The sequence below is a fragment of the Thermobia domestica genome, chromosome 2, assembly GCF_964235325.1.
Source record: "Thermobia domestica chromosome 2, izTheDome1.hap1.1, whole genome shotgun sequence".
In the NCBI taxonomy this organism is placed as follows: Eukaryota; Metazoa; Arthropoda; class Insecta; order Zygentoma; family Lepismatidae; genus Thermobia; species Thermobia domestica.
Window position 1 is genome coordinate 287,561,449 of NC_137455.1, and position 14,459 is coordinate 287,575,907.

General features: G+C 37.3%; 2 protein-coding genes across 2 annotated transcripts in view; both read left to right on the top strand.

Moving 5' to 3' along the window:
* Positions 1–1,450: 1,450 nt before the first annotated feature.
* LOC145679819 (uncharacterized) lies at positions 1,451–3,380 on the top strand. The gene is made up of 2 exons (XM_081750344.1): positions 1,451–3,157; positions 3,259–3,380. Exon 1 carries the CDS (start codon positions 1,627–1,629, stop codon positions 2,869–2,871), a length of 1,245 nt encoding a protein of 414 aa, XP_081606470.1. The 5' UTR covers positions 1,451–1,626; the 3' UTR covers positions 2,872–3,157; positions 3,259–3,380.
* Positions 3,381–11,730: 8,350 nt separating this feature from the next.
* Positions 11,731–14,459, top strand: part of LOC145678551 (ubiquitin-conjugating enzyme E2 Z-like) — a 30,439-nt gene continuing 27,710 nt past the window's right edge. The window contains exon 1 of the mRNA XM_081748835.1: positions 11,731–12,025. Coding sequence (XP_081604961.1) covers positions 11,907–12,025 — 119 coding nt within the window. The 5' untranslated portion in view covers positions 11,731–11,906. The remainder of the gene's footprint in view (positions 12,026–14,459) is intronic.

Genomic DNA, 14,459 nt, shown 5'->3' on the forward strand with positions numbered 1-14,459 from the left:
AAGCAATGTACTAGATGTTACAGAGTTTATTCTTTTGTACGAAGTGGAGAACGCATTCATGATTGCAATGAGATCTTTTGCAATGTTTGTAAGAAGATTGTTCCGGGATCCCATCAATGTTTTATGCTTCCTGATCGCCAATGCTTGAAACCTGGTGTTCCTTCACTCATGCACGCAAAGAAAGCCTTATTGATATTCTATGATATAGAATCTATGCAGGACACGAATATTGGCGATAATACGTATGTACACATTCCAAATTTATTGGTTGCACAACAAGTATGTTATGCATGTGTTGAAAACGCTAATATCGAGCAGTCTTGCAGTACGTGTGGTCAGCGCCAGCATATTTTCCAAGGAGAGGATCCAGTTTATAATTTTCTCCAGTACTTGCGGGAACGTCGTCCCAATATAAATAGGATTTTCTGTGTCGCGCACAACGCTAAGGGCTACGATGGACATTTCATTTTAAAGACCATGGTCGAACAATGCCAATGGAGACCTGACGTCATATTAAATGGGACCAAGATACTGAGTTTAACCTTGAATAATCTGACGTTCATTGACTCGTTGAACTTCCTACCTATGGCATTAAGTAAATTGTCAAAAGCGTTCCATTTACCCGCAACCAAAGGCTACTTCCCGCATTTCTTCAACACCAAGGAGAATCAATCGTATATTGGACCACTTCCAGAAACAAAGTATTATGGTGCAGATGAAATGGCCGTCGAAGACAGAAACAAGTTCATGCAGTGGTACAACGATCATCGTAATGACACGTTTGATTTTCAGAAAGAAATTCTCAAGTATTGTATTCAAGATGTCAATGTACTGCGACAAGCATGCGTTTCGTTTATGACGTCATTTGAAACAGAAACCAAAGTGAATCCCTTCTTGGAGACGATCACGATTGCCAGTGCTTCTAATTTAGTATTCCGCCGGAATTTCCTTAAACCTAATACCATTGGAATTCTACCGGCACATGGATATCGATGGAGAAGTACCCAATCGATCGCTGCAATGCAATGGCTGGCCTACATTGAAAAAACCGAAGAAAAACAAATCTTACATGCGGCCCGACAAAAGGAAGTGTTTATTGCGGGATTCCATGTTGATGGTTACTACCAAGATCCTGAGACGTTAGAGGAGCACGTCTACGAGCATGCCGGCTGCTTTTATCACGGGTGTAAAGTATGTATTACTACAGGCCGTAATCAGCCCATCTATGGCAATCCAGAAGACACCATGGAATTCCGTTATGAACGAACGCAACGCAAAAATGCAAGACTGCGTGAATTGGGGTACATTGTACATGAAATGTGGGAGTGCGAATTTAATCAGTTCTTAAAACAAAATCCTGCAATGGCGACGTATCTGAAGAATCACCCGTACATGAACCGCAGACCATTAAATCCAAGAGATAGCTTTTTTGGAGGAAGGACAAATTGCGTGAAATTGTACCACCAAGTCGACGAAAAAGCAGGAGAAGTAATAAAATATTTCGATATTGTCTCGCTTTATCCTTACATCAATAAGTGTGCTAAATACCCTGTAGGCCATCCACGAATTTATCTACAGGGTGATGAAAATATACCACCAATAAATAAAGTCAATGGTCTAATCAAAATGACGATATTACCAAGTCGCCATCTTTATCATGGTCTCCTGCCTTACCGATGTAACAAGAAACTACTCTTTCCACTGTGTGCTGCGTGTGCCGAAGAAATGAACCCAGACCCTACAGCAACGTGTACGCACAACGACCAGGAGCGGTGCCTCACTGGAACATGGGTATCATATGAAATCCAGAAAGCAATAGAATTGGGATATCAACCAGTGGAAATTTTTGAAATTTGGGATTATGACATTGAACAATATGATCCCATCACGAAAACAGGTGGCTTGTTCACGGAATATATCAATACGTTTTTAAAATCGAAAATGGAAGCGTCTGGCTGGCCTAGTTCCTGTGTGACCGAAGAAGACAAATCAAAATTCATACAAACCGTCCTGGAGCGTGAAGGTATTGCATTGGATCCGTCCAAAATTGAAAATAATCCTGCCCGAAGAAGCTTATCTAAGCTTTGTCTTAACTCTCTATGGGGAAAGCTTTGCCAGCGTACAAACTTTAGCCAGACCACAATTATTGATCGGCCGGAAGAATTTTATGAAAAACTCACTTCCCCCGACATTAAACTCCATCAAATTGTACCCATCAATGATACGATGTTGTATGCGTTCTGGGAGTACAATGAACATGTGCCTGTTCAAAACCGAAACACCAATGTCGTGTTAGGTGCATTTACAACATGTCAGGCACGTCTGGAATTGTACAAGTACCTGGAAATGTTGCAGGAACGTGTTTTATATTTCGACACGGATTCTGTGATATTTACGGAGAAGCCTGGAGAGCCAACCATTGAACCTTCAACGTACTTGGGATGCTTATCGGACGAGATGGAGTCTTATGGACCACGAGCATACATCAAGACATTTGTCAGTGGAGGACCAAAAAATTACAGCCTAGAAATATACAATCCGGATACCAACGTCACCAGTTACATATGCAAAATTAGAGGATTTACATTAAATTACAATGCAGGACAACAATTAAATTTCAATACGCTAAAAGAAATGATTACAAATCAATGCCGTGGACAAGTCACCATCACTATCCCCCATAAGATATGCAGGAACAAAGACCATACCATCGTCACACGCAAAGAAGAAAAAATGTACAGTATCCAGTACACAAAACGTCGATTTAAAGAATTCAATTCTTATGATACGGTTCCGTACGGGTACGTTAAAAAACAGAAGATGGAACTGGAAAAAGAAGATGAAGAAGAAAAAACTGTAAATACCCAATAAGGCCGCCATTTCTTTTTTCCTTTTCCTTTTTTTCCACTCCTTAACCACAAAGCAGCAACACCAAGAAGAAAATGAAGTACCCACAAGAGTTCATAAACCATCAACACAACCATCAGTGGAAGAAATGCAGTCATCTCGTACCGAAGGAGGAACCTTGACCATAAAGGAGCAACACCAAGAAAAATGCAGTACCCAGAAGAGTTCATAAACATCCATCGGTGAAAAAAAATGCAGTGATCCTGTACCCGAGGAGGAAGATGAACCTAAACAGATCCATCATTTACGAGTAAGTTTTATTTCTCTCTTATCAATATTGACTCATTTTTATTGTTTCAGAAAAAAAAGAAATTCTTAAATTAATCCGTCGTTTCTTCTTTTTCTTTACAGGATACGGCTACAAGATTCGAAGATGATGACGCGTCCAACATATTCATTAACTAGATCCTGTATTTATTATGTTAATAAACATGTATAGGAAGACCACATACCTTTCGTTAAATACAACAAGTTGAAAAAAAAATATGTTTTATTATTTCTTGAAACCCTGAACACTTGTTTTCAAATCATGGTAATCTTGAAAATTTAAGGTGAAAAATATATTCAAGATTTGGTTTACACGATTTTGTTCGAAAAAATAATTAAAGAATTTTTTTAGTGTCCAAAATTTGATTTTTAATTTAGTTCGAAAAATTTTTAATTTGAAAATTTTCAAATGTGGTTTACATCTTTAGTTCGAAACTTGTTTTTAAAATTGGTTCGAAATTTTTTTAAAATTTTTAGTTCGAAAAAATTTGATTTGAAAATTTAGTTCGAAAGTTTTCAGTTTAAAATATTTTTCGAAAAATTTTTAATTTTTTTAGTTCGATTTTTTTTTGGGTTCGAAAATTTTTTAAATTCCTTTTAGTTCGAAAATTTTTTGATTTGAAAATTTAGTTCGAAAGTTTTTAGTTTAAATTTTTTAGTTCGAATTTTTTTGAAATTTTTGTTTCAAATTTTTTAGTTCGAAAATTTTTTGTTTGAAAATTTTTGTTTAAAATTTTTTTTTAGTTCGAAAAAATTTTTAGTTTAAAATTTCTTGTACTCTGCGGAACCGTTTCGAAAAGAATCGGAGCAGTTTAGGTAGAAAAAAATCTGGCAACGCTGTTTCCATTAATGAAGCGCTTACTGAGCGTTTAAAAAATCGCTTAAACTCACAACAATGTGTTATAAGAAATCTACAAGCGACACCTCTCTTTCACCATTGTTACTTCCAGAGACATAGGCTACTAATTCAAGGACGGGATCTCCATCAACGTAAGAAAGCTGGTAATCATCTTATCTGTCAAAGAGAATGATAATATTTAAGGTAAACTTCAGTACAATATCATCATACCAAAAAAGGGTTATTTAAGGAGGAGGTTGAGCCCTCCATGGGAACTTTACGCATAACCATAAAAGGGAACAAAATTCTAAAATACAGGTCTAGGGTGATCACCGACATATCGCTCTATATTTCACTCATGGGGTGTGTGGCGGGTCTAAGATCACGTGACCTCTGTCGGCCAATCAGAATCGAGGTACCAAAACACTCATCTTACTCGTAAAAAGGGAACGAATTTCAAAAGTCACAGGGCTTAAGATCACGTGACCTCTATCAACCAATCAGCATTGGGGTACCAAAGAATTCATCTTACCCGTAAAAGGGAACGAATTTCAAATATCGCAGGGTCTAAGATCACGTGACAGCTATCAACCAATCAAAACACACATCTTACCCGTAAAAGGGAACAAATTTCAAAAATCCAGGGTGAGGTCGGGGTGACTCATGACGTCATACCACGTGACCTGGAAAGTTTGAATTTCCCGCGTGGGCGGGGCCTAACGTCACGTGACCTCTCTCAGCCAATCAGAATCGAGGTACCAAAGCACTCATCTTAGCCGTAAAAGGGAACGAAGTTCAAAAATCCCGGTCGTAAAAGAGAGTGAGGATGAGTCATTCGGGCATAACGGGGTCCCTACTACTGTACACAAATACACCTGTGTGTTATGAAAAAGTAATAAATCCTGTAGTTATTCAATAATAAAGCCGGTCAATAACCTTTAAATTTTGAATATTTGGCCATAAGAGGAACACCAATGGGTCCTAGAAAAGGTTTACCGAATTTTGTTATTTGATAATTCCCAAATTTAAAAGGGCACATAAACATATGAAGGTAATAAACCTCTGTACATACCCATATAACATGTTAAATCCTTATCAAAGGGGTCAATAACCTCCGAAATTTAATTTTTGGTAGTTCTTTACCCATGAAAGGGAACGGGGTGGACCACCCCAAATTTATTATAATACATATTAGGATCCTGTACTATAATACCCAGTGTTTAAATTGGTCAATTTCCAAAATTTAAGGGGTGGGCCAAGGTACCCATCCCAAATTTTTTTCAAGGGGTGCATCAATGTACCCATGTCTTATGATAGGAAATGAACCCATATACATGACCATATAACCATATAGGGTAATAAAACCTCATCAAAGGGGAGAAATTGGGCAAAAACAAAACACGTGGTATAACGTATTGCTTACGTTTATATTTTGGCAATTTTGTACCCCTAGAAGGGAACGAGGTGGACCACCCAAATTTATCATAATACATATTAGGATCCTGTACTATAATACCCAATGTTTAAATTGGTCAATTTCCAAAATTTAAGGGGTGGGCCAAGGTACACATCCCAAATTTTTCAAGGGGTGCATTAATATACCCATGTCTTATGATAGGAAATGAACCCATATACATGACCATATAACCATATAGGGTAATAAAACCTCATCAAAGGGGAGAAATTGGGCCAAAACAAAACACGTGGTATAACGTATTGCTTACGTTTATATTTTGGCAATTTTGTACCCCTAAAAGGGAACGAGGTGGACCACCCAAATTTATCATAATACATATTAGGATCCTGTACTATAATACCCAATGTTTAAATTGGTCAATTTCCAAAATTTAAGGGGTGGGCCAAGGTACCCTCCCCAGATTTTTCAAGGGGTGCATTAATATACCCATGTCTTGTGAAAGGTAATGGACCCCTGTATACGTTCATATAACCATATAGGGTAATAATACCTCATCCAAGGGGATAAATTAGGTCAAAACCAAACACGTGAATGTATTAAAATTTGGCAATTTTTTACCCATGAAAGGGAACGAGGTGGACCACCCAAATTTATAGTAATATATATTAGGGTCCTATACTATTATACCAAATATGTAAAATGGTCAATTTCTAAAATTTAAGGGGTGGGCCAAGGTACCCCTCCCAAATTTTTAAAGGGTGCACAAATGTACCTATGTCTTATGATAGGGAATAGACCCCTATACATAAGCATATAACCATATAAGGTAATAGGACCTCATCCAAGGAAATAAATTGGGCCAAAAGAACAAACACGTTGTACAACGTATTGCTTACGTTTATATTTTGGCAAATTTGTACCCCTAAAAGGGAACGAGGTGGACCACCCAAATTTATCATAATACATATTAGGATCCTGTACTATTATACTAAATATGTAAAATGGTCAATTTCTAAAATTTAAGGGGTGGGCCAAGGTACCCCTCCCAAATTTTTAAAGGGGTGCACAAATGTACCTATGTCTTATGATAGGGAATAGACCCCTATACATAACCATATAACCATATAAGGTAATAGGACCTCATCCAAGGAAATAAATTGGGCCAAAAGAACAAACACGTGGTACAACGTATTGCTTACGTTTATATTTTTGGCAATTTTGTACCCCTAAAAGGGAACGAGGTGGACCACCCAAATTTATCATAATACATATTAGGGTGCAGTACTATAATACCCAATGTTTAAATTGGTCAATTTCCAAAATTTAAGGGGTGGGCCAAGGTACCCTCCCCAAATTTTTCAAGGGGTGCATTAATATATCCATATCTTATGAAAGGTAATGGACCCCTGTATACGCCCATATAACCATATAGGATAATAACACCCCATCCAAGGGGATAAATTAGGTCAAAAAACCCCGAAATTTGAATTTTTGGCAATTTTTTTACCCATGAAAGGGAATGACATAGACACCCAATACTGATAGAAGTACATACTATGGTCCTAGGCTACCACACCAAATTTTTAGATTTGGCAATTTCCAAAATTTAAGGGGGATGGTCCTAGGTGCCCCTGCCAAAATTTAGGGGGTGGGCCATGGTACCCCTACCAAAATCTAAAAGGGGTGATCCTATGTACCCCTAGGTTATTCACCCCGGGCCACGTAACCCAAAAAATGGGCGCCGGGCGCCCGGGGGCGCAAAATTTTAGCGGCTGCGGGCGCCCCCTAGGTCATTGACCCCGGGCCACGTAACCCCACATTGACCAGGGACCTCGTCGCGCATCAAAACCAAATCATTGATCACGTGACTCTACTACACCGAAGGGTCCTACCAAATTGAAAGGGGATACCCGTCCATACCTTATCAAATAGGATACATTGAGTCAATAACCAAACACGTGGTTGTACTAAAAAATTTGGTAATAGGACCACCGAAACATATTGAGGTCCTGTACTATGCTTCAATTGGACAATTTCAGTGGACCCCCCATTGCCAAATTTTAAGAAGGGTGCAACAATATACCCATGTCTTATGATAGGAAATAGACCTCTGTAATCATAGGATCTCATCAAAGGGGATAAAATGGACCAAAAACCAAACACGTGGTACAACGTTTATATTTTGGCAATTTTGTACCCCTAAAAGGGAACGATGTGGACCATCCAAATTTATCATGATACATATTGAGGTCCTGTACTATAATACCAAATGTTTAAATTGGGCATTTTCCAAAATTTAAGGGGTGGGCCAAGGTACCCCTCCCGGGGTGCACCAATGTACCCATGTCTTATGATAGATAATGGACCCCTATACATGACCATATAACTATATAAGGTAATAGGACCTCATCAAAGGGGGATAAAATGTACCAAACACCAAACACGTGGTTGTACTAAAATTTTGGCAATTTTGTACCCTAAAAGGGAACGAGGTGGACCACCCAAATTTATCATAATACATATTAGGGTCCTATACTATAATACCCAATGTTTAAATTGGTCAATTTCCAAAATTTAAGGGGTGGGCCAAGGTACCCCTCCCAAATTTTTCAAGGGGTGCATTAATATTCCCATGTCTTATGATAGGTAATGAACCGCTGTATATGTCCATATAACCATATAGTGTAATAATACCTCATCAAAGGGGATAAATTAGGTCAAAAACCCCCGAAATTTGAATATTTGGCAATTTTTTACCCATGAAAGGGAACAACATAGACACCCAATACTAATAAAGGTACATACTGTGGTCCTAGGCTACCATACCCAATTTTTAGATTTGGCAATTTTCAAAATTTAAGGGGGGCGGTCCTATGTACCCCTGCCAAAATTTAGGGGATGGGCCAAGGTACCCCTGCCAAAATTTAGAGGGGGTGGTCCTATGTACCCCTAGGTCATTGACCCCGGGCCAAGGTCATTGACCTTTGACCTATGACGTCATAAAGGTCGGGGTCAAAGTCCAAACTTCGGCAGGGTGCCGCGATTACTACTGAGTGCTTCCTGATCATAAAATTCTAACCACTTTCATCAATGCTTCTCAAAGTATAACACAACATGGATTCCAACTACAACCGGTAAGAACTGAGTCCTGTCAGATACCTTTTTCAAAAAACTATTGTTCAATTCCCGACGGGAGCTCATGTGGTTTGAATACTCCGTTTAAGCTCCGTCTTACATAGACTCGCTGCTGAACGGGTAGCTAAACTCCAATCAACTACAACAACTAAAAACGAATAATGTAGAAGATGCTTAGCAGACCATTTTCTTCATAATGAAATTTTATTTGTATCGAACAGAACAACGCCAATGTATAACAAGAAGCATTCTGTAAATGTTTAAACTTTCAAAACTTTCAAAATTATTCACAAGCCTTAAAAAACGTTTGTACGGGTTTCCACCAAAAAAAAAAAAAAAAAAAAAAAAAAAGACATTCTGCGTGAAGACAATTCGATTACACAATAATTGACAGTCAAATATAGGGACGTACGCAGGAGGGTTCGGGCGGTCCAGATCTCTGAAAATCGATACTTTTCTCTAAATTTAGTTTAATTTTATAGAGTTTTTTTCTTTACAAATTCTAATATAATTTATTCTTATATTGAATGCGGACCTGCCCGTCACAAATTCCTGCGTACGTCTCTGGTCAAGTAAACTATCAACATGGCTATGAGATAGTTAAAAATAAAGAAAATATAAAAAGAAACAGAAAAGAGAATATCTTATTAGCGCCATAGGTTTTCTTTCGCAAACCAGGCGGTAGCAAGTCAATGAGCTAGCCAATGGCTACGTTGAACTGCTGAATATGATTGTAAGATATGATTAGAAAGTTGCAAAATATTTGTTGAATGTAACTACGTTTGCTAGAACTTTCAATAGAATCCAGAACGTCCTAAACAGCACTATAGCAGAGGAAATGTTTAAAGGGGCCTCCGTGCTTTGGCCCCTTACGAGAAATTTGCCAACGCACGATTTCCTATTGCTTGCAGAAGTTTAATATTTGGTCGGTAGATGTTTATATAAGTTCAGCATATTTGTGTTAATTTGTTCCCCTCTATCTTGCCTCTTAGGCATATGACATGGGCTCAAATTTTTAGTACAGCTCTAAAAGTATTTGTACCTTTTTCTTGGAAACTACTCAAGGGATTCGTTTAATTTTTGTACCACGCACCCTACACTAGTTGGTAATGCTACTGAACTAGGATTATTTTTCTAGGTTAAATACAAAACTAATAATTATTTTTTAAATATTCGAAAAAATTTATTAACGTGTGTGTATGTGTGTTTTAAATATTCACCAAAGAGCAATTGAGAGAAATAAATTAACTATGCTATAATTCTAGTTCAGTAAATAGAGGTACATTTAAGTAAGATTTGTGCAAAATTTGTGTACATACTTTACCATTAATAGTTTGTCAGAAAATGATACATGAATGTCCAAAAATGTAATTTTGAGAAATTAAAACTTTAAAATTTACAATTGATTTTAATCAATATGGCGAATCACATTATTCAGAAAGCATCATAACTATGTTCTATGTTCGTCTTCGGCTGTCTCAAGATGACCAGAATTTTAACTTGCAAAAACGGGATGCATACGAATCGGACAGGAGGGGGAGAGTAAATATCTGACTTTCAGATTGCATTTTGGGACTCAGCAGTGTTTTCAATTTACAAAATTCACAAGTAAGAGTGATAATACAGCATTTCTAACTTAAGTACTAACCAAAGTACTACCCAACAATTGTAGGACTTGCATTGACCATTTATATTTTGAATAATAATTACGGGACACCTGGGTCATTTTTGCTTTAAAACGGGACATTTAGGCGTCCCGTTTGAGAATCACAAAAACACAGGACAACGGTTGAAAAAAGGGACTTTCCCGCCCAAAATGGGACGTCTGGTCACCTTGCTGTGTCTTCTTCATCCTTCCTACATCTTGTCTTCTTCATTCTTGATTCCTTAGCAAGCTTCAGGATTGCCAACTCAGATTTTGTTATACGCTTTCTGTCCTTGTCTCACAGTAGTTTGGAGGTGTATTCTCCGCCTGAAATTCCCATCTTTTCCAGTACACCAGTTCTTGCTTCACGGCTAGTATTAAAACAGAACAGTATCATATACTGCAATATAACAACTTTGAACATTGTCACAGATGGAAAAATAATTTCCATGATTCATAGATGTTACTGGAAATCGATCAGCCTTAGTATTGGCCGAGTATGTGTAAAAATAAAATGAAGTATTTAATGTCCCACGAGTGTGTTATTTATGTAAAGGAAGAGGGATGATTATGATAAATGCGTGAAATGATAATGTGGGAAAACAGGAGCATCTTGATAAGACCGATGAACATGATGTTTCCTATGTTAAACTCATGTTAATATTGCCTTGTGTTTGACAATGCCGAATGGTGTATTAATATTCGGAATCTATTGTCCGATCGGAAACAGCACTGTACGCTACTGTTAGCTCTATTAATGATCAAAGTTTTTCATAGGATGGTTTGAACTGGGCTAAGCATTTAACTTCTTAGAATTGTCTAATGCAACTCTCTCGAAGAAATCCATTTCTACATCTCATTTTTCAGATTAGATATAATGTCGCAAGCTGGATAGAGCCTTTCATAGGCCATATGAGTTGATTTTGAGTTGAATTGATTTTGAGTTTAGCATCCCTTGAGTTGATTTTGAGTTAAACGTCCAGCGACGCTATATGAGATGAGACCTACTGATTAACGTGGAATCCGAACCACAGGAGCTCCGATCGGGAATCGAACCCTGGTCTCCCACACCAAAGGCATGTACGATAACCGCTTAGCCACGAAGGAGCTCGGAATTTCGAATGCATTTTTAATTATATCTAGTTGTAGTGTGTACTGTGTTGTGGATGGTGCTGAGTACTTAATAAATTAAAGTGACTAAAGTGTACAACCTGTGTGTTTTCTATTCCGCCTTAAGTGCAGTGGCTTTTGATTACTCATGGTAAACCATAAGGAGACGGTGAAGTATGGAGGATAAAGCAGATAAGACAGGTGTTTCTTTCGAATAGGTAAGTCATATATTACTTATTCATATTTGTAAATGTTTACTTTATGTTTCGCTAAAAAGAGTGAAGAAAATAAAGGAAATAAAGAAAAGGAAAAGAAGCATGATATTTAGGTTTAAAGTTGACAAATACCTGTTGTAGTGACTCTCGGAGCTGAATTGTTAGATATTTTGCCATTAAGAGTTGGCAACAGAGGGTTGACAGTATTCTGTGACAGGGTCTTGGTAATGGTTAGTTGTTGGAAGTAATTGAAAATGAATTGAGTTGGCTGTAAATTTACGTAACACTGCAAACTTAACGAGAGTTGCATGAACTCTTATTATACTACTTCCATCAGGTTGTGCATTTGATGCTTGACGTTAAATTTTAAGGATGCTTTCTCTGTCAGGAGAGAATATGGCGCAGGTCACGGGAATGACAGATTGGGATCCAAATAATAGCGAATGGCAGAAAGAATGTCCGTTACCACAGTGTGTTTTGCGAATAAGGAGGTAATGATTTATTGTCTAAGCAAAAGAAAATCTATGATTAAAAGTTTTTTGATTTGTTATTAGGATTTAAGAATATTCTGAAGCAAATGATAATTCGTCATTTCATGTCATGCGGGTGTGGAATAACCTACTTGTAATTTTGACAGCTTCATGCAATAGGTTGTAAACTGTTATTTAAATAAACCTACGATTGTATTGTCAATAAAAATAAGTGGCATAGATTTTCAGTTTGAAAACTAATGGACAACACTTGCATTGTTGGGTAGTGTACTTTCTAAGAAATTATCCTTGTATGTGGTCACATTAAACGCACAGTTTCGTTCCTGTAATGATCATCTATTGCGTGCAGGTTAAGTTTAAGGGGCCTTGTTTAGATGAAGTTTCCAAAAGTAGGTAAAAATAAGATGATTTGCACGAGATATGAGTTAAAGTGAGCGAAACGTAATTGACTTGTATCTCATTTAAGAATGTAATAGAAGCAAGTTTCGTAGAAATGCGAAATGCTGTAGAGACTATATGTAAGTAACCGGAAGCGCACGTAAGGGAATATGAATACAATGATGCAAGTAGTTAACCCTAAGCTAACCTAATATTAACAGAAATGAGTGAAATTGTATTTTTTTTTTGAAAAAAAATGGCTTTTCCCTGTGGCCCAGCTGAACGTTGGCTGGACTACCTCGACTACTGAAAGTGTAGTATTTTTTCGATCGAAAAAAAAAAAAAAAAAAGTATGATTTCCTTCAACTTAAACATTGGCCAGTTTAAGAACACTGCTCAAAATAATGGGTTAAGTGCCGTATCGCCGGACCAATTTTAGGAAATTTACCGGGTCGATTGGAGAATTCATTTAAGTTTGTGAGGAAGAATGAGTACAAGGCAGGTAAGCCGAATAGTAAAAGTTAAGAAAGTAGTTGTATTTGTTGATTGTTTTTGATGTTATTAGCGGCACTGTATGTGGAGGCGGATGGACTATTTTGCGGAGAGGTACACTTGTTTTATTATACGGATCCATAAATTGTGAAATGTACAGAAACATTTGGCAAGTCTTTAATTTGCCCGTTTCATTTCAAGAACAGAACCCAACCAACCCCTGCCGGGCTTCTAATACTTATACTATGGATCCATATTAAAGTAATACGGCACGCCTAATGTAACGTAACTTAATGTAATCCAACAAAATATAACCGAATGCAATACATTTTGGTGCTTTTTTCAGTTTTCAAAGTGGTCCGGCGATACGGCACAAATGCCCTATAATTGTTGAAAAATTATAATATACTATTTATTTGGTTTGCAGAATATTTGCAGGGGGCGGTATACGAATGTCCCACTTGGTACAGGTGAAGTTTAGGAAGGTTAAGTGCCGCGGGTGGCGACCCTGAAATACAACTTTTACGGAGAAATTAACAATCATAAAGTGTCAGCATGAGAATAACAAAAATGGTAATAAAGGTTACCGTATCTATGTAGGGTGATTAATTCGGGAGAGAAGCAGCTAAATTTTGGACTACATGAGTTTGCGTACTGATGCAATATCAAGTAAACAGGAATATGGCACTGTTTCAAACCCACAGTCTTATTAACTAACCGAAGGTGTGCTGAAGTAATGGAAAGTTGTATCTGAACCAGGGTTTGCCCAAGTGGGTCCAGCCCGAAAAAAAGTGAAAAAAACACCTGATTTTTTTGAGCTTTTTGTTTATATATTATTGATACAACTAAGGTGATCACTTTGAAAGTGATTTTTATCAGATTTTGAACTTTTTTTTGGGGCGAATTAGGTACTTTCATGTTACGGTATTACAGCATTCAACATATGATCTTTATAAAGTTCTGAATTCACTGAAGGAATTAAAAAAGAAAAAAAAAAAGCTTGAAATAATTATAAAACAAATTAATGTATAGATTATGCTTATTGCCTATTTAAAGTAAAATATGCATTTTTTTTATATTTTAGAAACTACTTACCGTGAATACTGTGCTCGACGACGCTGAGGGACGTTATCCCTCATACGTTTGATGGTTATAAGACCATAGGTGCCGGTACTACCAATAAATATGTAGTACATTCGTAAAACTATTAGTATGATTTTTGATTACGGTACCGTTGATGGTAACACAAGTATTATTTAGTAAAATTTGGTTTTCCAACAGCAACAGTTTAGTTCAGATATTTGTTGCTACTCTTCAGATAAGCATTCTGCAGAATCAATACCAGTAATAGCGTAACAATTCTTGTTAAAGTTAAGAAGCTTAATGCTTTTCTTACTGCTCATACTTCCGAAAACTACGTAACGCTTACTATTTCAAATTCTGAATTGTGCTAGGGGTCTCGGGTTCAAACCCTGCTCCCGCCAAGTGAACTTTGTGGTGGACAAACACCGTGTGCGTGGGTTTTCTCGGGGTTCTCCCGTTTCCTCCCACTTTCTTCATTCCA

Coding starts and splice junctions, on each gene's coding strand:
- LOC145679819 (XM_081750344.1), top strand. CDS start 1,627: ATGACGATATTACCAAGTCGCCATCTTTATCATGGTCTCCTGCCTTAC.